The following is a 22,964-nucleotide window of genomic DNA, read 5'->3' as shown; positions in this document are numbered from 1 at the left end:
TAGCGCCCGCCCCTAGAGCTCTTGCAGGCGGTGCCCTGCCGCGTGAGAGCATGGAGAAAGAAGCTCCTGTGGTGGGCCCGTTCCTCTCCTTGTGTGCCCCCCAACAGTGATGCCCTGCCTCTCTGGCAGGCCCAGTCTTCTTCCTGGACTCCCTCATTTGTGGCTCACCACACCCCAGCCCCTCAGGCTGTCTTCGTGCAGCCAAGCCCGGTCCTCTCCCCAGGGTCTGACCTCCAAAGCCCAAGCCTCAGCACCCAGACCCCACCGGTCCCAGTGGACGGGCGTCTCAGACTGTGGAGAGCCTGTCGGCACCGATCCTCTGTGCAGGTCTCTCTCTGCTCTGCGCTCCCCTCTGTCCTGACAGATCTCCGCACCAGTGAGGGGACTTCCCGTGTGTGGAAAGCTTTCCTCTTTCACAGCTCCCTCCCAGGGCAGAGGTCCTGTCCTGATTCCCTTCTCTCTTTTTTCCCTTTTTTTTTGTCCTACCCAGTTACGTGGAGATTTTCTTGCCCTTTTGGAGGTCTGAGGTCTTTTGCTAGCATTCAGTAGATGTTCTGTGAGAGTTCCACAGGTAGATTGTATTTTTTATTTTTAAAAATTTTTTGCCGCACCTCGCAGCATGTGGGATCTCAGTTCCCTGACCAGGGATCGAACCCGCGCCCCCTGCCGTGGAAGCGCAGAGTCTTAACCACTGGACCGCCAGGGAAGCCCCTGTAGATGTATTTTTGATGTATCTGTGGGAGGTGAGCTCCGCATCCTACTTCTCCACCATCTTGATCCGCTCTCTCGAGGTTTGCATTTTTCACTGTGGACATCCAGTTACAACACCATTTGTCAAAGAGACCATTCTTTCCTAGTCAATTGCATTGGTCCATTTGCCATAAATAAAGTGACCGTAGACGGAGGAGTCAATTCCAGACTCTGGTAAGACACCACAGACACACTCTGTAACTGCTGTCGGTTGGTCTGTCTGTCCTGAGCTAGTGCTACATTGTCCTGATCACTGGGCATTCCAGTGGTAACGTGGTGGTGTGAGTTCTCCAGCTTTGTTGTTGTTCTTCGAGATTGTCTTGGCTATTCTAGCTCCTTTGCGTTTCAAAATAAATGTTAGAATCAGCTTGTTGGTTTCCACAGGGAAACCTGCCAGTTTTTTGATTGGGATTTGCATTGAATCTGTAGATCAATTTGTTTCGCTTACTTATGAAATCTAATAGTTTATAAATTCTCTCCTTCATTAACACTCATGTGGTCTAGGACTAGACATTATTGCTTCTTCCTTTCCCGTCTTTATGGTCATCATTTATTTTCAGGGCTTTGTTACATTTTTATTGCTGTGTGTTGCTACACTCTCCAGGGAGGTGCTGAATAGAATGGTGGGGTTGGGTGTTCTTGTCTGATTCCTGACAGTGATGGGAAGTGGTCAGTATTTCTCTGTTATTGAGAATGATGTTAGCATTTTGTCACATGCTTCTTTGTATTATTGAAATGATTATATATATTTTCTGTTAATTTTGTTATTGTAATTAATTACACTGATTGATTTTGTGAATGTGAAGCTCACCCCACATTTCTGGAATAAATCTCATTGGGTCTCGATGCATTGTTCTTTTTTTTGTTCTCTGTAAGAGCTATGTGTGATTTGCCTGTTTCTTCTTTAAATGTGTGGAAGAATTTACTAGCGAAGCCATCTGGGCTTTGAGTTTTCCTTGTAAGGAGATTTTAATTACAGATACATTTCTTTAACAGGACAATTTTAAATAGGATTTTACTGGGACCACTTAGGTTTTCTATTTCTTCTTGTCAGTTTTGGTAAGATGTGCTTTTCAATTTAATATCTGTTTCAGTAATTCAAATTCAGATTTGTTGTCATGGTCTTTCGTGATATCCTCTTATGCTTTTACTGCGTTTCCTAGATTTTTAGTGATGCTCTCCTTTTATCCCTGACATTAGTGATTTACGCTTTATCCCTTTTTCTCTTCATTGATCTTGCTAGGAATTGGTCAGTTTAGCAATTGTGTTAATCTTTTCAAAGAGTGAATTTGGCTTTGTTGATCTTCTGCTGTCTGTTTGCTATTTGATTGGGTTCTGTTCTTTATTATTCTCTTTCTTCCACATCTTCTGTGTAGTTCATTATTCTTTTTTGGCTTCTTAAGTTGGAAACTTCATCAGTTTTTCAGGCTTTCTTTTTCTAATATTTGTATTTAAGCTGTACATTTCTCTAAGCTTTGGTCTAGCTGTAACCTCCAAGTTTTGAGATAGCTATTTCTTTTTTTGTTTGTTTTTTGTTGTTGTTGTCGTTGTCGAAGTATAGTTGATTTACCATGTTGTGTTACAGATAGCTATTTCTCCTTTTAGTTCTGTGGGTTTTTAAAAAGTTTTTATTTAAAATAGTGTCAGACCTGCAGACTTACAGCAGAGTTGCAGATATAGCACCCTGAGCATTCCGGTCCCCAGCTTTCCCGGTAACACACACATGGTCCATAACCTTGGCACAGTGATCCATGCTGAGAAGGTGTGGCACGTGGCACAGGGCTGCTGACGACGCTGCACATCTGGCTCCCTGTCCCGGTCTGCCCACTCATGCCCTCTCTGCTTCAGGGTCCAGTCAGGGCCCCCGGGCTGCATGTAGCCTCACCTTCCATAGTCTCCTCCCATCTGTGACAGTTTCTCCCAACCTGGACACACGGGAAGAGTCCTGGGTGGGTGTTTTATAGAAGGTTCCTCAGTTTGAGTTTGCTGTGGATTCTGGGGGGAGATCCCACAGAGACATGGCGCCTTTCTCTTTGCCCCATAGCAGGGCTACCTCAGGTCATGTGACTTGGCACTGGTGATGTTGGCCTAGAACACTGCCAGAGTCCTCCACAAAATGTCTCACGTGTTTCTTTTCCATCCTCTGTCCCTTAGAAGCAACTCACTGAGTCCAGCCGCACTCAGAAACGGGAGGGAAACTGAGTCCGCCTCCCCGGGGAGGGGGGATGTTAACGTGCACATGTTACTGGAAGATTGCAGGGAGGAGCTTAGTGGCTGTGCAATAACCTGCCTCTCCCTGAAGCCATGCCTGCTGCTCCCAGTGGCCCTCAGCAGATCTTTCCTGCAGCAGCGCCTTTTGTGCTAAGGCCCTCATCCCCGCACCATTTTAGTCTTCGGAATTCTGTCAGGTAGCATTGTCCCTTTCCTGTTAGTTCTGTCAAGTTTTACTTTGTATGTTTTGAAAGTAAGCTATTAAGTACATACTGTTGCCCACCTTCAGATACAACAGCCAGTTATGTTACCAGCAACATGAGTTTACTCGGGAGAGGCAGGGGAATTGCAGTTCGGCACCCGCAAGCTATGGCAAACCACAGGAATCCTGCAACAATGGAGAGGAGCCTTATTTTATGGGTAGGGGGCGGGCGGGGGAAGGAGGAAGTTGGGCGGGACTGCTTTGAAGGTTTTCCAGTCTCCATTGGAGGAAAGTGAGAGTTGAGGGTGGTGGCGGTTTCTCATTGGCTGGGCTGTTGCTGGGCCGGGAGAAAATCTTCCTTCCTCTTCCCGGGGCAGCGCACCAGCTTCTTCCTGCCCAGAAGCGCAAAGCAAGCTGGGAAGGAGGGCCTGGTGTGGGAGCGCCCCCTTCAGGGCTTCCTGCCTCCGTTTTAAGCGAGGTTGCCCTTATTAATTTCCACACTGTAGGATTGTTATTTCTTCCTGTGGTGTTCATATGTTCTTATCACATGCCCTCTTTATTTCTAATAATCCTTCTTGCCTAAAAGTCTGCTCCCTGTCTGGAGGGAGAGGCCTGCCCATATCAGCTGTGAGCCTCCCTCTGTGGTTTGTCACCTGGCAGCTGCCCTTCTCCTTTGGGGCTGCATTCTGGGAGGGTCCCTTCCTCCAACTCCTAGCTCTCTTTTTATTTTTATTTATTTATTTATAAATTTATTTTATTTACTTATTTTTGGCTGCATTGGGTCTTCGTTGCTGCACTTGGACTTTCTCCATTTGCGGCAAGCGGGGGCTATTCTTCGTTGCGGTGCGTGGGCTTCTCACTGCGGTAGCTTCTCTTGTTATGGAGCACGGGCTCTAGGTGCACGGGCTGCAGTAGTCGGGGTGCACGGGCTCAGTAGTTGTGGCTTGTGGGCCCTAGTGCACAGGCTCAGTAGTTGTGGCACATGGGCTTAGTTGCTCCACTGCATGTGGGATCTTTCTGGACCAGGGCTCGAACCCGTGTCCCCTGCATTGGCAGGCGGATTCTTAACTGCTGTGCCACCAAGGAAGCCCTGGACTGTGTCTTTTTAATTACAACCTATTCATACATTTCTATGAATTGGCATCTTTCTAATATTTTGAGGTTATGATGGGGCTTGCCAAGCTCTCTTCTGTTAGCAGTCTGCTTGTGGAGCTTGGTGTTTCTCCCTCTTCATGTTGGCGTTTTCTACAGATTCTCAGTTGTTAGTTCATGTTTATACGAATGTGGGTTTTAAATTGAACTCTATATCTGTCGCCCACCTGGGGCACCCATTGGCTTCTGAGTGCCCCTGGATGTGACCATGGGAGTGGCTTCTAGTGTGTCGCTGCGTGGGGACGGGTGTGGCATGCTAGTGCACCGTGAGTCAGGCCAGCTGCACAGGCCTGGCTGGCGCTGTGAAGGTCCTTCCGGCCCGAGGGAGGCTTCGGGGGGAAGCCCTGTGATGTCGTGGCTTAGCTTCCTGAGCTGGGCCAGGTTAGACCCTCCTTCCACATGTTCCCGGGGCACTTGCCTGCCCGCATGCTGCTCTGTGGTCATTCTCGTGCTCTCTGCCGTCACCACCGTCCTGGAAGGATGCTGTTTGGCCACCGTCTCGAAGGGAGAAGCGGGCCTTATTTTTACAAAATGTCAAAAATTTGAACACCCTATGTACTCGTGCGTTGCCTTTTTGCATTCATTTACTATTCCAAGGAGAGGAAGCTGTGGTTGGCTAATCAGGAGTCTGTTTTACATGAGTTTGCATTTGTTAATAACATCTTCGTGCATTTAAAAGCTGCACACATGCCTGCGTCCTATGACTTGTTCAGTCTGCCAGTTGTGCTGCTGAACTTGCGTGAATTAAAAACTCATTTGGGGGGGTGGGGAGTAACTGCCAGTGGGTACAGGGTTTCCTTTTGGGTGATGAAAATGTACCAAGGTGTGGTGAGGGTTGCACAACTCCGTGAATACACTAAACCACTCAACCTATGAACATTTCAAGCGGGCACATGTTCCAGTGCATGAGTTACACTGCAGTAAAGATGTTACAACTTACTGCAATAACTTCAAGCCCCCCAAGCTGCTGGGGGGCCCCTGGCCCATGGTGTGGGGGGTGGGGTGGGTCCTGGCATCCGTGAGCTCCTCTGGGGAGCACCTCTCTCTCACCTTCCGTTGCAGGAGCTCCCAAACGCGCACTGAGGAGCTGGCTGGGAGCGAGCCCCCGGCATTAGCAGGTCTCCCATCTGCCGCCCCGTTTACCTCCGAGCTGGCTGGGCTGCGGGGTGGACCGCGTTTGTCTGTCTGGTGTGTCTGGCGTGAGAGCATGCAGTGCTGACGGGGAGCCAGTGCCCAGCCTCCCTGTCTTTCTGTCCAGATGGTCAGTATGTCAGCTGTTCCCCAGACTCGGCTCTGGCGCGGCGAGCGTGATCCCTTGTCACTGCAAGCTGACCAGAGGCCTCAGAGCTGTGTGGGCTCCAGGCGAGCTTTGCTGGGGGTCGAGGGAGCAGGGCCACAAAGGGCAGGGACGCTTCTGGGACATGCTGACTGCCTGATGCCACGGTCGTCAGGCCCATCCCTGGGCTGCCAGCCTGCGTGCCTGTGGCCGGCTCCCCGGGGCGCTGGCTCCCTGGGTGCCCATCTTTGGCCGGCGGTCAGTGTTGGCGTGTGTGGGGGGTGCGGGCCATACCGTTAGCGGCCGAGTCTGGAGGAGGAGACCACACAGCCCTCGCTTCCCTGAGCCCATGGTCCTTGTCAGAGAGCGCAGCGGAATCGGCTCTTAGCTCTTTGTGGGCGAAGCAGAGGTCCCTGGCCCAGCGTAGGGCGGCCTTCACCAGAGGAGAGAGGGTCTCGGGTGCCGAGGACACTGGGTGGAACTGGAGTCTGTGCTGGGACCTGTCTGCTCGCTGTACCAACACAGCACACGGAGGTGGGTGTGGGCTGGGCCTGGAGCAGAGACGTAGGAAGCTGTGGGCGCTCCGGCTCACAAGGGCAACGCGCTGCCGCGTGCGGGATGGCCCACGATGACCTGCTGGTGTGTGGGCAGCACGTCTGCTTCCTCTCTTGCTGCCGTCTTTTGGCCCATAGCTTCTGAGATGGCCTTGCTTCATTAAGAGGTGTGGACGCAGACTGTGGCCCGGGTCAGCTGACATCCTGGCCGTGCGAGGGCCCGCGCCCCTCCCTCCCCGAATCTGCCTGTGCTGTCTGTGGCCTCACCGAGGCTGGCGTGGGGGCCTTAGGGAAGGCTGCGTGGGCGTGACCCACCCCCTGGCTGTGGGAGCAGGAGGCAGAGCCTGGGGAGCTCACCCACGGGGAGGGGGCGTTTGAGGTTGAGTGTGTGGAACTTGCTGGCCATGTTGTTTAATGGTGTTCGGCACCAGGCTGGCCGGCCTGCACAGAGCCCTTTCCAGACACTCTGAGCTCAAGGCCCTTGAGAAGGGCCCTTGCCCCCTGGGCCTGATGCCACTCCAGCCTGGAGGAGAGCGTCTCACAGCACGGGAAATAATAGGAAGTTTGCATCCAGTGTCCATACATAAAATTTTACTGGAACCCATGCAAAAAGTGAACTTAAAAGTGTCAAAGGAAAAGGGTAGATCTTCACTTTCCATCTTAAATTGCCGAGGCAGTTGTGTGACCCTTTTATTTTTAACAAAGTTGTCAGTTAACGGACGGTTGGGAACCCGCGGTAACGTTTCATGTTGTGTCCTAGGGAGGCGTCAGATCCATCACCTGGGGAACCAGCTGCAGCTGAACCAACACTGCCTGGACACAGCCTTCAACTTCTTCAAGATGGCCGTGAGCAAGCACCTGACCCGTGGCCGGAAGATGGCCCACGTGATCGCGGCCTGCCTCTACCTGGTGTGCCGGACGGAAGGCACCCCGCGTATCCTTTGGTTTGGGGACCTCTTGGAGGACCCCATCTTGGCTCTTGGTCAGCCTCCCTCTGCCGTCGGGCTCTGTGTCCCAGTAGCTTAGTGTTTGTGTTTGATTGGAGCACCTTGTTGGATTAACCGTCTGGATGGATAGGAGACTTTCACAGATTGAGGAGCTGGGCAGCTGGGTGCCCGTCCCCCCTCGGCCCCTGGGGAGGACTCTTCAGCATCTTCCTGCGGTTGGCCAGTTGTAGCCAGGCCGGTGTCCCGAGGGGCTGCTGACCTCGTCCCCTCCTCGCCAGCCCCGCCTTCTCCGAGAGCACGGTGCTCTGCTCTCCCCTTGTGCCTGGACGGTGGGGCGCCCTCGGCTGCCCTGCAGGCGTTTGCGTGTGTTGGGAATTCTGTCCATCGCGCATTCCTGAAGAGGGCCTTCTGGGGCTTTCTGGCCCCTCCACTTGGCCTCTGCTCTCGCTGCCTCCTCGTGTCTCTTTTCCCCTCGCCTCTCCTTGCAGGACCCACGCTCCTGGCCCTGTGTCTTCCTCCTTATGTGACAGCACGTGCCCCGTGGCTTCTGAGAATGGGCGCCTCTGAGCATCTGACCCCCTGTGGTCTTCCTTCTGCCCAAGTTTTGGGGATAGTCTGGCAGGATTCTGGGCTGCAAATTGGTCTCCTCAGCATTTGGACAGTGGTGCCCATAGTCTCCCTGTGTCCCGCGCGCCTTTGGGACAGGTGGATGCCCTGGTTCGGGGTCCTCTGTGTGGGACGCTGCGTTGCTCTCCAGGCTGTAGCACCTCCTGTTTGTCTTCAGGCTCAGAGGTCCACGTGCGGTGCCCCCAGCGGCTCTTCCCCCGCGGCCTCCCGTCTCGGGCTTCTGGAGTCACTGTGGCTTCTCCCTTTGTGTCTTCTGTGTTCACTCTGCTGCCCTGCTGACCCGTCTTCTGGTCTCCTTTCCTGTTTCCCACTTACTTACCTTCTGCTTTGAGAGAGTTTATCTTCCAGCCAGGCCTGCGTTTCTGCTTTCATGGTGTCAGCTGGAGCAGCTCCGTGTTATCCGCACCCTTCCTCGTGAGGCGGTCCTGCGAGGCTCTCGTGGGAGCCACGGCGTCTGGTCTCTCGTGGGAGCGGTGGCCTCTTTGAGCTCTCTCCTCCCCTGCTGTTCCTTCCGTGTGCCGCGCAGGCTTTCCCCGATGGCGGGTGGCCTGGCCGTCGCCCCCGTTTGCATGGAGTGCTGGAAGGGTCCTCGAGACAGTGTGCGTGGGTGGGCGACCCTCAATATCAGAATCTTTCACTAAAATGTCTTTCAGTTTTTGAAAGGTACCGTTTCAGCATAAAAGGAGCGTTTGTTGCTTGAAGGGATGAAGCTGCGCGCCCTGGCGGCCCCACGAGGTGGCGCAGTGGAGCTCCGTCCGTGGTCACCGCCTTGCCCCGCGGCGAGGGCCTGCCCCGCCCTGGCTCGGGCGGGGTGGGGAGCCGGGGGGCTGCAGGGAGGTGCGGGGCGCTCGGGTCAGGGCCCCGCTCTGCCTCCCGAGCGTGGCCCGAGCCGGAGCCGCGGGGGCCGCAGGGGCGGTCGGGGAGCGGACACAGGTGTACGGGCGGGCGGGGCTTTGGAGGCGGCTGCTCCATTCCCCGCCTCGCGCTCCTCCCGCCCCCCTGGGGCGAAGGGGCGGGCACCTCGTCCAGGGGTCCAGACCTGGCCCCGCCCCCGGGTGGAGGAGAGTGAGCGGGCCCAGTAGCCCCGCCCCTCCCGCCCACAGCAGCCCCGGCTCGCCCACACCGAGGGGTGGGCGCCTCCCACACTGTGGAGCGGCGGCGTGCCGCCTGCAGAGGAACGTGACCCTGGATGCGGCGCGGCGCCCCGTGAAGGAGCCGCACTGGAGGCCGCACGTTGTGTGATTCCCTGAGTACCAAACGTCCCGATGAGGCAGATCCAGACAGAGCAGATCCGTGGGTGCCGGGGACTGGGGGCGGTGACGGGGGTGGGGTGGGGGTAGGGGCGGTTCTTTTTGAGGGATAAAAATGTCCTTAAGTTAGATTATGGTGATGTTTGCATAGCTCTGTAAATAGACTGCGAGCCATTGAAGTGTACACCTTGAACAGGTGCATTTGTGGCCCTGACTTTGACCTCGTGAAGCTGTTGAAGTTGAGACAGCAGTGTGCGGGGAGTCCAGCGCTCTGGCCGCTGGGCCTGCCGGTGGTCCCCTCAGGATGGCCGTTTGGGGGCGGCGGGGGGGGGCACAAGTGTGACACGGTCTTCTCTGTCCTCTTCTGGTTGACGGCACTCCCCTGCCCCCATCCCCCAGCGGGGTCCCCAGACTTGTCCGAAGCCCCGCCAGTGCCACCTCCTTTCCTTCCACGTAAATTCCAAGCCCCTAGAGCGCATCTGAAGGCTTCATTCACACTCCTCTCCTTGCCCCAGCTGCCCTCCTGTTTCTGCTGCCTGGGGCTGCACCGGCCCTGCAGACAGCACCTCCCCCCCACCCCGCCCCCACCGACCCACAGAAGGTAAAGCCCTCGCCGGGGCAGGCTGCGGAGAGACCTGCTCTCTAGACCGTCCGTCCCTGGGTGGGCATTTGGCAGAAACTTTCAGGCTGTGAGCAGACACCCCTGTTGCTGCCAGGCCGGTGACCCAGCCAGCGCATCTTCCTGAGCTGTGTGTCCAGATTGTTACTGCAGCTTTTTAAAAATTTATTTATTTATGTATTCTAAAATATTTATTTATTATTTATCTGTTTTGGCCGTACCAGGTCTTAGTTGCAGCACGTGGGATCTTCAGTAGCATCGTGTGAACTCTTAGTGGTGGCATGCATGTGGGATCTAGTTCCCAGAGCAGGGATTGAACCCAAGCCCCTTGCATTGGGAGCACAGTCTTAACTACTGGACCACCAGGGAATCCCCCCCCCTTTTTTTTTTAACATAGGCCATCTTCAAAGTCCCTACTGAATTTGTTACAATATTGCTTCTGTTTTATGTTTTGATTTTTTTGGCCTTGAGGCATGTGGGATCTTAGCTCCCTGACCAGGAATTGAACCTGCACTCCCTGCATTTGAAGGCAAAGTCTTAACCAGTGGGCCGCCAGGGAAGTTATTTATTTATTTATTTGGTTGCACTGGGTCTTAGTCGTGGCAGGCGGGCTCCTTAGTTGTGGCTTGCCAGCTCCTTAGTTGCAGCACGTGGGCTCCTTAGTTGTGGCATGTGAGCGTTTAAGTTGCGGCATGCATGTGGAATCTAGTTCCAGGACCAGGGATCGAACCCGGACTCCCTGTATTGGGAGCGTGGAGTCTTATCCACTGTGCCACTAGGGAAATCCCACCACAACTTTTCGTGAAACACATCCGTGGGAGGTGTGTTTTTGCCCACAGCCATTTTTTAAGTCTTTGGTCTTTATTGGGTTCCAGCCGAACTACCAGCAGGCCTGTGTATGAGCAGGTGAGCCCTAGCAGTGGTCTAGGCCAGGAGGCTGCTGTCACCTGTCACCCTTTCTGTGTAGAGCGTGCCCACGGCCACAGCCGTGTCCTGCCCACCGTGACCTTCAGATCTTCTTCTCTCCCAGGCTTCAGACACCCAGGGTCTTGTTAACAGCAGGTTCTGGTCTGCAAATCTGGTGGGGGGGTAGCTTCCAGAATGAGCTTCTGTCCCTCTCCTCAGGTTCACCTGGGGATCTTCTTTCTTTGAGGGCAGTGTAGCTGGGGACTCCCTTCTCCCCAGCCTACCATTACCCGCTTCCCTCCGTCCCTCCCCCTCTGCTTGCCTCCCCAGGGACAACCTAAGAATTGAAGAAAAAAATTTTTTAACGTATTTATTTATTTATTTATGGCTGTGTTGGGTCTTCGTTGCTGTGTACGGGCTTTCTCTAGTTGCGGCGAGCAGGGGCTACTCTTTGTTGCAGTGCACAGGCCTCTCATCGCAGTGGCTTCTCCCGTTGTGGAGCACGGGCTCTAGGTGTGCAGGCCTCAGTAGTTGTGGCCCATGGGCTTAGCCGCTCTGCGGCATGTGGGATCTTGCCGGACCAGGGCTCGAACCCGTGTCCCCTGCATTGGCAGGCGGATTCTCAACCACTGCGCCACCAGGGAAGCCCTAAATAGACTTTATTTTTAAGAGCAGTTTTAGGTTCACAGTGAAATTGAGAGGAGGGTACAGAGATTTCCCATACCCCCCAGTCCCCACACATGTACAGCATCGCCCAGGATGGACATCCCCTAGAGCGGTGCATTGTTGCCAATGGTGAACCCACAGTGACACCTCATCATCACCGAGAGCCCATGGTTTGTTTACCTTGGGGCTCACTCTTGGCGAATGTATAACACGATGTTATGTATCTGTGGTATCATGCAGAGAGTATGTGGTCAAAAGAAGGCCTCAGGGTGACTGAATAGCTTTTGTCGGCAGGCACTCAGCATCACTGGGCGTGAGGAAGTTGCAACTTCAAACCCATGACAGGCAGAGATGGAGAGGACCGCCCAGTGTTGGCCAGCCTTGGGCCTCTGGAGCTCTGTGACCTGCTGGCCAGTGTGTCCTGCCTGCCAGCATCCAGTGATGCTGAGCATGGGTGCACCCTGGGGTCCAGCAGGCATGTCCTGGGCCGAGGCCGGGGCTGGGCATCAGCGTGGAAGGTAGCCTCCCCGTCCTGGCTGCCCTCCACCTCTCAGCAGTATCTTTTGATGAACAGAGCTCTTAATTCTAATTAAGTACAATTTATCCATCTTCTCCTTTGTGATTAATGTTTTTGTGTCCCGTTTAAGAAATCTTTGCCCCAAATCCTGGAAATATTCTCCTGTGTTGCCTCCTGGAAGCTTTTGGTTTTACATTTCCCATTGGATTGAGGACTTCTAAGGAGTTGGTCTGTGTGTCTGTTGTGAGGAGATGGTCAGAGTTTGCTGCCTTCCACTGGGTGTCCAGGTGACAAGGTGCCATCTGTTGACAACCATTCCTCCCAGTGCACAGTGGTGGCACCACTGTTTTGAACTTAGGTGAGGGCCTGTTGCTGCTGTCCCTGACCCCTTCTGTTGGTCTGTTTGTGCCAATACCAGACTGTTTTCAGTATGGCGGGTTTATAACCTGTCTCAGGACCTGTGGCATGAGACCTTGAATCCCAGCTGTTTTTTCTGCCTCAGGGGTGTCTGGGCTGTTCGTGGCCCTCTGCTTTTCTGTATAAATTTTAAAATCAGATTGTCCATTTCTGTAAAAAAAACTTCTGGGATTCTGATTGGGGTTTGTGGATCAGTTTGGGGAAAATTGACATTGATTTTAACAATACTGAATCTTCCAATCGATCAATATCCCTTCTTTCTTTTTTTTTTTTTCTTTTTTTTTTTTTTTTTGCAGTACACGGGCCTCTCACTGTTGTGGCCTCTTCCGTTGCGGAGCACAGGCTCCGGACGTGCAGGCTCAGCGGCCATGGCTCATGGGCCCAGCCGCTCCACGGCATGTGGGATCTTCCCAGACCGGGGCATGAACCCGTGTCCCCTGCATCGGCAGGCGGACTCTCAACCACTGCGCCACCAGGGAAGCCCCCTTCTTTCTTTTTAAAATTTATTTATTTTATATTTTTGGCTGCGTTGGGTCTTCTTTGCTGCGTGTGGGCTTCTCTCTAGCTGCAGTGAGCAGGGGCCGGTCTTCCCTGCAGTGTGCGGGCCTCTCATTGCAGCGGTTTCTCCTGTTGTGGAGCTTGGGCTCTAGGCATGCTGCCTCAGCAGTTGTGGCTTGTGGCTCCAGAGCACAGACTCAGCAGTTGTGGCGCACGGGCTTAGTTGCTCCGTGGCACGTGGGATCTTCCCAAACCAGGGCTCGAACCCGTGTCCCCTGCATTTGCAGGTGGATTCCCAACCACTGCACCACCAGGGAAGCCCTCCCTTATTTCTTGAGGTGTTCTCTGCTTTCTCTCATTTTTGATGAGGAGGTCTTACACTTTGTTCGTTAGATTTATTCCTAAGTATTTGTGTTTTGAGCTAAGGTAAATGGTATCTTTTGTTTACAGTGTATAGAAGTACAGTTGAGGTATGTTGATGTTATATCTAAAAATACAAAATTCAGTGAGTAGCCTTACTAATTGAGCTTTGGGATCTCTTGTTTTGTTTTCTTTTTCTTTTTTTTTAAATTTAATTAATTAATTTATTTTTGACTGCGTTGGGTCTTCGTTGCTGCGTGCGAACTTTCTCTAGTTGCGGTGAGCGGGGGCTGCTCTTTGTTGCGGTGTGTGGACTTCTCATTGCGGTGGCTTTTCTTGTTGCAGAGCATGGGCTCTAGGCGCACGGGCTTCAGTCGTTGGGGAATGCGGGCTCAGTAGTTGTGGCTTGCGGGCTCTAGAGTGCAGGCTCAGTAGTTGTGGCGCACGGGCTTAGTTGCTCCGTGGCATGTGGGATCTTCCCAGACCAGGGCTCGAGCCCGTGTCCCCTACATTGGCAGGCGGATTCTTAACCACTGCGCCACCAGGGAAGCCCTCTTGTTTTGTTTTCTTAATGTATACAGTTGTGTCTGCTGCCAGTTTTAGTTGCTCCCTTCTGATCTGTATGCCTGTCATGTGTTTCTCTTGGCTGTCTGCATGTCTGTGGTGCCCTGTGGGGTGTGAAGGGGTGAAGCAGGGCGTGGGGCGGGGGGGCGTCCTCGGCTCTGTCCTGGCTCCGGAGAGTGTTTCCAGCGCCTTAGACGTCTGCTCTAAGATGCCTTTATCAGGTGACAGACTGAAGGTGTTTCCTTTTCCTTAATTGCCAGGAGCTTTTATAGTGAAGGGTGTTGAGTCGTCTGTGTATGTGTTGGTATGATCATCGTGTGGGTTTTTCCCCTTAATCTGCGCCGAGGTGAATTAATTACACTGACCGATTTTTTTGGGGGGTGCCATACCACGCGGCTTTTGGGAGCTTATTTCCCCGACCAGGGATCTAACCTGGGCCGCCGGCAGTGGGAGCTTGGAGTCCTAACCGTTGGACCACCACACTGACTGATTTTTAAGGTTAAAGCACCCTTGCATACCCAGATGTGGTCATGCCAAGTTACCCTCTCCAGTTATTGCTGGTATTTTGGGTGGAGCTGTGCAGGTGGCCTGTGTTCTTGCAGTGTCCTCGTCAACTGGGTGTGTCGCAGTCGTGCTTGCCCCGACACCGCTGGGAGGTGCCCCCTCGTGCTCTGCACCCTGGGCAGTCCAGTGGTGACCAGTACTGTTTCCTCTTGAAATGTTTGGGAAAACTCACAGTGAAGCCATCGGGGCCTTTAGCTTTCTTTGTGGTAAGATCGTACTTGTGGCTTCAATTTCTATAGTAGATGTGGAACTAGCCAGCCTTTCTGCTTCTCATTCCAGTTTTGCTAGGTTGTATTTTGCAAAGGCTTGTGTGTGTCACTTCAGAGACCAGATGTATCAGAGTAAAGTTATCCTTAACATTCCCGGTTTCCCTTTCGTGTCTGCGGCACTTGTAGTGACGACCCCTCTGTCATGTCTTATGTTTGTAATTTTGCCCCTTTTCTCTTTGCTCCATGTTGCTAGGGGGTTGCCAGTTTTTTTAGTCTTTTCCTTGGTAATGGCTTTGTTGAGATGAATTCACCCGTTACGTTGCGCAAGTCACTGGTTTTCAGTTACGTGCACACAAGTGTGCGGCCCTCACCACGGTCAACGCTAGAGCGTTGTCATCGCCTCAGAAAGCATGTCTCTCGTGCCGCCAGTCCTAAACAAGCAGGAGTCTGCTTTCTGCCACTCTCTGTTTGCCTGTTCTGGACATTTCATGTACATGGGATCATGTAAGCTCTCATTGGAGCTCTGTGTTTAACTGTGAGGCACGGCTGGACCGCTTTCCAAAGTAGCTGGACCATTTTGCATTCCTGCCAGCAGTGTAGGAGGGCTCCAGTTCCTCTGCAGCCTCAGCAGCGCTTTTATCAGCCTTCTTAAAGAACCAGACTTTCGCTGTGTTGTTTATCTGTATTGTACGTTTATTTTATATTTCATTGATTTACTTTTATTATTTCGTTCCTTCTAGTTTCTTTCAGTTTAATTTACTCTTTTCAGCTTTCTTAGGTTCTGGATTTTCATTATTTCTGTTTCTCCTAATATAAGAATTTGAGACTATAAATTTCTCTCTAGGCAGGTTTTAGTTACATCACACAGTTTTGATGTGTTACATTTTTACTATGATCAGTTCAAAATATTTTCTAATTTCCATTTTTATTTCTTTTAGATATTAAGTCATTTACAAGTGTACCACTTGTTTTGAAAACAGTTGGGAGTTTTCTAGTTATCTCTGTGTTATCAGTTTCTAGTATAATCCCATTGTGGTCAGAGGACAAACACTGAACGATTTTCCTTTTTTCCCAGTGTGCTGAGATTTGATTTACAGCTCAGTGCATGGTCTATTTTGGTGGCCGCGCGTCATGTGCACTTCAAAGGAATGGGTATCTGCACCTGTTGGGTGGAGCGGTCTATAAATGTCCATTAGGTCAAGTTGGTTAGTCCTGTTCAAATCATCCTTACCGATTTTTCGGTCCCCTTGTTCTAAAGAAGAGTGTTAAAACTCCCACTGCAGATGTGGACTTATCGACTTTTCCTTTTATCTTGTTGGTTTCCCATTATATTCTTTTTTTTAATAAATTTATTATTTTATTATATTTATTTTTTGTTCTTTTTGGCTGCATTGGGTCTTCATTGCTGTGCGTGGGCTTTTCTCCAGTTGTGGCGAGTAGGGGCTACTCTTCCTGCAGTGCACGGGCTTCTCATTGCGGTGGCTTCTCTTGTTGCGGAGCACGGGCTCTAGGCCCGTGAGCTTCAGTAGTTGTGGCTCACGGGTTCTAGAGCGGAGGCTCAGTAGTTGTGGCGCACGGGCTTAGTTGCTCCGCGGCATATGGGATCTTCCCGGACCAGCGCTCGAACCCGTGTCCCTTGCATTGGCAGGCGGATTCTTAACCACTGTGCCACCAGGGAAGCCCTCCCATTATATTCTGATGCCGTGTTAAGAGGATACAGATTCAGGATTCTGTATCTTCCTGGTGGAAATGACGCTTAACGTTATAAAATGTCCCTCTTTATCACCAAATGCTTTCCCCTTAAATTCTACTGTGTTGGGTGTTAGTATAACTATACCCGCTTTCTTTTGCTGAGTATGTGCGTGGTCTGTCTTTCCCCATATTTTAAAATTCAACCCTTCATGATATATTTAATGTGTCTTATAAGCAGCATATAATTGCTACTGAACCAAACTTAGGTCCTCTTGCCCACACACCGTAAAGCCAACCTACTGACACTGGTTGTGGTGAAGGAAAGTGCAGGGTTTATTGCAGGCGCCAAGCAAGGAGTCCAGGCAACTAATGCTCAAAAGAGCCTAGCTCCCCAGAGGCTTTCAGGGAAAGGTTTTTAAAGACAGAGTGGGGGAGGGGGTTGTGGGGCGCGTGATCAGCTCACGGACGCTTTTCTGATGGGTTGTCGGAGAGCTAGTCGGGAGTCAACGTCCTCAGCCTTCTGGTTTCCGACTGGTCTGGGGTCTCGGTGCGTGTGGGCAGCATGCAGTTAACTTCTTCCACCTGGTGGGGGTTTCAGTGTCTGTAAAACAGTGTCAAGGACGGTGGCTCAGAACAGTATCTCTCACCCTTGAGGAGGAACTAAAGGTCCTTGACTTTGTTTAATGGCTAAACTATTATTATTTTGTCTTGCTTGACTGTTTTCCTTCCTTTCTGCAATTTTTTTCACTGCTCTGGTTAAATTTATTCTTTGACTAAAGTTTTTCTACAGACAAAAGGCAGGTGGACGGCCCTGGCTGAGGTGGAGGAGTCCTGTTCTGGGGAGGCCCCACAGGGTCCTGCTCGGTTACATAATTATGTGTATTTGTCTAATTTTTTTATCTAGTCTTAAATTTTTTTTTTTTTTTTTTTGGTGGTATGCGGGCCTCTCACCGTTGTGGCCTCTCCCGTTGCAGAGCACAGGCTCCGGATGCACAGGCTCAGCGGCCATGGCTCACGGGCCCAGCCACTCCGCGGCATGTGGGATCTTCCCAGACCGGGACATGAACCCGTGTCCCCTGCATCAGCAGGCGGACTCTCAACCACTGCGCCACCAGGGAAGCCCAAGTCTTAAAGTATTTTTTATTGGAGAATTTCATCCATTTAAATTCAGTGTGCTTATTGATATATTTGAATTTAATTCTAATATCTTACTATTTTTCTATTTGTTCTGTTTTTCCTTTCTTACAACCTCTTAGTCAATTATTTCGTTATTCTGTTTTTCTTCAAATACTTTGTTATTTATTTACTTATTACTGCTTTGGTGGTTACCCTAGAGACTGTGTCCTGTGCCCTTGACCTTAAGTTAGAAGCTGGCCTTTCCCAGCAGGACATGCTCTTCCGGGCACTGCTAGGGGCGCTGTTGGCACTGCTTCCCCAGCCGTTAGTGTGTTCACTCACACCTACCCGCTCTGCCCTTTCCATTCCTGTGTTTCTGTGGTTTCATCTGGGATCATTGTCCTCTGTCTGAAAAACAGTATGCCTCCTAGGAAAAGACTCCTTCAGCTTTTGTTTATGTGAAACATCTTGTTTTGTCCTCATTTTGAAAGGTATTTTCAGCGAGTGTGGAATTCTGGGGCAGCAGGTGTTTCTCCTGGAGCTTTACTGCTGTCATCCCGCTTCTGCCTTCTGCCTTCTGTGGTGCTGTGGAGTGGGCATTACATCGTCTTGTCACTGTTTGAAGGTTACCATCTCTTATCACTACCTGCTTCTAAGAAATATCTTTGTTTTTCTTTCAGGGGTTTGACGCTGATGTACTTAGATGTGGTTTCTTTGTCCAGTTTGTTATTTGTAGAACTTCTGGTATTTGTGACTTAATGTCTTTTGTCTGTTTTGGGGAAATCTTGGGAGGTATCTTTTCAGACAGTTTCTCTGCCATTCTTTCTCTGTTCCCTTTCTAGGATCCCAGTTGCACCACACGTTAGACCCTTTCCTTATGTCTCAGGTTGTGTTGTGTATTTTCCATTCCGTTTTAAAATTTGTCCTGTCTCTGTTTCACTCTGAATATTGTCCAGTGACCTGTCTTGAGTTCTTTCATCCTTTCCTTTGCAGTGTCCAACTGGTTGTTAAACCCATCTGTTAACTTCCTAACTTCAATGATTGTTTTACATTAGATTCTTTAGATTAGATTCCAGTTCTTTGGTAAAATTCTCCATCTCTGCAGTTATATGAAAGCCTTTAGTAACTCCAACAGTGGGGTCATTGGTGGTTCTGGTTTTTTTTGTTTGTTTTTTTTTTGCGGTATGCGGGCCTCTCACTGTTGTGGCCTCTCCCGTTGCGAGCACAGGCTCCGGACGTGCACGCTCAGCGGCCATGGCTCACGGGCCCAGCCGCTCCGCGGCATGTGGGATCTTCCCGGACCGGGGCACGAACCCGTGTCCCCTGCATCGGCAGGTGGACTCTCAATCACTGCGCCACCAGGGAAGCCCGGTGGTTCTGTTTTTATTGCCTGAGTTTTCTTTTGGTTTTGGTTATTTGGTCCTGTCTCTTGTCATGCTTGGTAAATTTTTATCGAAGTGCTGGGTATAGTGTTTGAAAACCTGTGGCAGCTGTGGGTAATTGGGGACTTCGTTTCCTCTGGCAGGGAGAGAGTTGTGGGGAGCTAGCCTGGGCCCAGTGGAGGCTGGCCCGTCTGGGTCCTCACTGCACATCTTGGGGTGTGCTCGGCTCAGGACCTGGCAGTGCCATCACAGGGGTCCCTGCCCACTTTCTCTTCTCCAGGCTGACTGCGCTGGCCGTGGCGTTAAGCCTCTGCGCCCTTGTGCCTGTGCGGAGCAGGACCTGACCAGGGCCTGGAGGGAGCCTGAGTGCGTGGTGTTTGGCCCACTTCTCGACAGTTGGGCGCCTCGAGGCTGGCTGTCTTGGAGGTCCCCGAGCCCTCCGTTTTATCTTCCCCCGGGTGGGGCTCTGTGAGCTCCAGGCTGTGGCCTTGGCCTCTGCCTGGTGCTGTGGGGGCAGCCAGTACCCTGAGGGGGAGCAGGGGCAGCTGGCAGGGCCCCTGGCGCAACGGAAGCCCTTCCTTTTCCTCGGTGGCTCCTGGCTGCCGCCCACCACGCCCCCACGACCCGCGTCCAGGCGCCGCCCCGCCTTGTCACACAGCCCTGTAACTCCCCTTGATGGCTGCTTCCACTCCCGGCCCCTTTGTGGACTGCCTCCAGGACTTGGGTGATCTCTTAGAGACTTACATCAGGGCTCCATGTCGCTGTGCAGGTACAGCGGCACTGCCCGCGGAAATAACCGGTGCAGGTGTCCTGGTGGCCTTTGTCCTTGGTACGGCGTGGCTGAGGGCTCCTGCTCTAAACAGGGCTGTGGGCCGGCTGCCTGGAGAAGGGCTCGCCAGGGCAGGGGGGCCCCGCGGGGTTAGAGGGTGGGTGGCTGCTGGGCAGGTCGTCCTCAGGGACGTCGAGGTTCGGCTCTTCAGTGCTGATGGCACCGTCGTTCTGGGACTCACCGGCTCGTGTCCGGCACGGCCCCGGGAGGGTGCTGTGGGCTCACGTGGCTGCCCCCCTGGCTCTCACTGTCCGTCCTCAGGTGTGGCGTTCCACGCACACACATGACGTTTCGGACCTTCTGGATGTGCAGGGGGCAGTTTTTCACCCGGAGAGACACTGTATCAGAGGCAGCGTAGAGGAATATCGCGTTCTTTGACCTTTAGTTCTGTCTTATTTAAATCTCTGTAAACTTTTCCTTTGACCAAAAATGAGTCTCAGTTTAAATCAGGTCCCGTCTGTGATTGTTTTTCCCAGCAGTGCTGTGTGGGCTTGCCAGAGGGTCTCCCGTCCTCTCGGGGCGGAGCTACTCCCAGGCCCCAGGACAGTGGTCGCCCAGCGTGGGCTGCCACGCGCTTTCTAAACCCACTGGACGCACTCTGGCCTTTGGACCCTCAGGAGCGTCCAGGATCTTCTGAAGGTGTTCTATCCGCCACCCTTCTTTGTGCCGATGCACCTCTTCTAGGACAGGCACTCAAGTGGGTGTTCGTTGAGCAGAAGTGCCGCCTGCTAGAATACGGCTGGGCCCCAGGAGGATGGGAGGGAGACAGAGAGGCCAGCAGAACTACACTTACGCCGAGCCAGGGCTTCACGCAGGCCTCATCTGTGGGCTTACTTACCGTCCCAGCAGGTCTGGGGGTCTGGGGTCTCTGCACCGAGGTTGGGTGCAGCTGCCTAGCAAAAGGGAACGGCTCCTGGGAAGACACTGGCCAGGGGCCGGCCAGACAGGAGACTTTTCCAAGCCATAGAACCCCAAACGCCCATCAGTTGGACCCACTGAGGCCCAGGCCCCGGGGGCGCTGGTGGGCTCTGGCCCAGGATGGGGCATGGGTGGGGGGGCTTGTTCAGGAAGCACGTAATTCAGATCACCCCGCTCCGAGAGGATCCAGGGCTGTCTAGACGTTCCTGTGGACATGGGCCAGGTGCCCTGCCACTGTCATTTCACGGACAGCAAAATGTCATTTCATTGTAACTTGGTTAAAGTTGAATCCCAATCTCCTTATAAAACACACACCCCCCCCATCATTTTATTATGAAAAATATCAAACATGTGGCAAAGTTGAAAGGATTGATTATGCAGTGGGCGCCCCCCCACCCCAGCGTCTCCATCCACACCTTGCTAGTCTATGCGCGGCCCCCTCCCACCCGCCATCCATCCCTCAGCCTGTCCCTTTTTTTGGTGTTTTTCAAAGTAGGGTGCAGACATCTATTCAGTGCCCCCAAGCCCTTCAGCAGGCAGCTTATTAACTGACTAGATACCCATATTTGTTTATGGTTCTTATTTCCTTTTAAGGTAAAATTGGCATAAAATGAAATGCACAAGTCTTCATCGTGCCATTTGATGAATTCTGAGGAGCGCATGTGTCTGTGCGACCAGGTCTTCTGTCAGGATGCAGGGCGGCGCCAACACCCCACCCCAGAGGCACCCGCTCTCCTGGTGACGCCCGGTGGGTTAGTTTTGCTTGTTCTGGAACGCCCTGTCCGGGATGCGGCTGTGTGCTCTTCCTGCAGGTCTGTCGCCTGGCAGGCCTCTGCCGTCTGGTCTCCATGGGGCGAGTGTGTGACAGGTCATCGGTGTCCTCTGTCGACGGACCCCCGGGCTGTTCCCGGTCTTTTGCTCTTGTGCACGGAGCTGCTGTGAACATTCCTTTTTCCTCTCCACGTGGTCGGAGGCCCTCGAGCAGGGCCGGTGTTCCACTGGGCGCCCTGCCGGCGGGCGTGGCAGCTGCAGTCATCTGTTGCTGTTGTAGGGGTGCTTTAGTTTGCTTTCTGTGATAGCTGCTGAGGGGGGCGCTCTTTGCTTCTCTTATGAAACATCTGTTCAAAACTTTTGCCCTTTTTTTTTGCATTTATTTTATTAGTAGTATTTTTAAAATAGACTTCATATTTAAGAGCAGTTTTAGATTCATGAAGAAATTGTGCAGAGTTCTGTATTCTCCAACCCAGCACAGAGTTTCCCTGTGATCAGCCTCATGTCAGTGTGCTGTATGTTATAATTGATGGACCCGTGTTGATACAGTATCGTTAACTGAAGTCCATAGCTGATGTGAGCGCTCGCTCTCGGTGGGTCCATGCTCCATGCGTCTGACGAGTGAAAGGCCACGTGTCCACCATCGTGGGATCATACAAGCAGCTTCGCTGCCCTGAAAATCCCCTGTGCCCCGTCTGTTCATCCTCCCACCTGACCCTTGGCCACCCCGACCCTTTCACTGTCTCCACAATACTGCCTTTTCCAGAATGTCATAGAGCTGGAATCTTAGGGCGCATAGTCTCTTGGCTATGTTGATTTGTTCTGTTGTCACTGATTCCTGCTTGTATATTTGCGGTGCTCTTCCTTTCATTTCTTGTGATTTCACTTCTCTTTTTCTCGAAGTGCTTCTCACTAGCTTGTTGGTCTGCACTGTAGTATTATGTCTTACTGTGACTACACTCTCTGATGAAACGTCTGCTTCAGACTGAGAAATGAGGTGCCTTTGATTCGAGGACCTGGAGGCCACGTTCCAATGCTGGCCGCCCGGTGTGAGGCTTTGGCACTGGGACTTCCTCTCTCCTTGCTCTGCTGGGCCAGGCTTTCCCTCTGGACACCTGGTCTGGGCTCTGGTTCAGCATCGTGGGGATTTCTTTCTTAGTCACTTCTCAAAGCCATAGCATATCCATGAATGACGCTAAGTTCACTTCATTTGACAAGTTGCCTTCTCAGTGGCTCGTGTTTTATATTTCTGTGTCCGCTATGTGTCTGGCTGAGTTGTTGAATCGCTTAGGACATATTCTGGTTACTACTTAACCATCTGCTGAGAGCAAGGACAGGTCCCACGCCAGAGTCCCCACAGCTGCCCCCTCGAGCACCAGTACCGTAGTGGTGCCTACCGGCCACCAAAAGTGGCGGCCTGGTGTGTGTGTCTGTCCCCCAGGAGCCTTGAGTCCTGGGACACAGGACACTGCTTGGCACCCAGCAGCCGCTCAGTGGATGCTCGTGAGACGCAGTGAGCGTGGTTGTGCACTCCTTGGGCAGGCCGGGGCGGGAGGCCCCTTGGAGCAGGGGACCCCTGGCTGGGCAGGGCCCACACAGAATGCGGGGAGCCGCCCCGCCAAGGCAGTTGCACTCCAAGAACCGTGTTGCAGGCCCCCACCCCAGCTCCACTCCCCCTCGTCCGGTACTGACTCGGAGGTCTCCCAGAAGTTGAGCCCTGACGCGGCTGCCTCACTCTGCCCTCGACGATCCAGTGCTGAGCTTAGACCTGCAGCAGGGGTCTGCCTCCTGGAAGCTGTCAGGTGGCCGGAGCCTGTGGGCCGGGCGCTGCTCCTTGACTCCCCTTGCAGACATGCTCCTCGACCTCAGCGACCTGCTCCAGGTAGATGCGTTTCCTTTCTCAGCCCTTTCCTGCCCCGGCTGGGAGGGTCCACAGGCGAAGGGACACACAGGGTGTGGGTCTCTGT

At 52.6% G+C, this 22,964-nt stretch overlaps 1 protein-coding gene across 2 annotated transcripts in view; it reads left to right on the top strand.

Moving 5' to 3' along the window:
- The window catches only part of BRF1 (BRF1 RNA polymerase III transcription initiation factor subunit), a 119,124-nt gene that overhangs the window by 20,064 nt on the left and 76,096 nt on the right, over window positions 1-22,964 (top strand). For both annotated transcript variants that reach the window (XM_032621275.1, XM_032621277.1), the window contains exons 3-4: window positions 6,906-7,079; window positions 22,848-22,879. In XM_032621275.1, the coding sequence (XP_032477166.1) occupies window positions 6,906-7,079; window positions 22,848-22,879 (206 nt within the window). The remainder of the gene's footprint in view (window positions 1-6,905; window positions 7,080-22,847; window positions 22,880-22,964) is intronic.

This window comes from Phocoena sinus, chromosome 2 (genome assembly GCF_008692025.1).
Source record: "Phocoena sinus isolate mPhoSin1 chromosome 2, mPhoSin1.pri, whole genome shotgun sequence".
NCBI classification, from domain to species: Eukaryota; Metazoa; Chordata; class Mammalia; order Artiodactyla; family Phocoenidae; genus Phocoena; species Phocoena sinus.
This window is presented reverse-complemented; position numbering and strand designations above follow the sequence as displayed.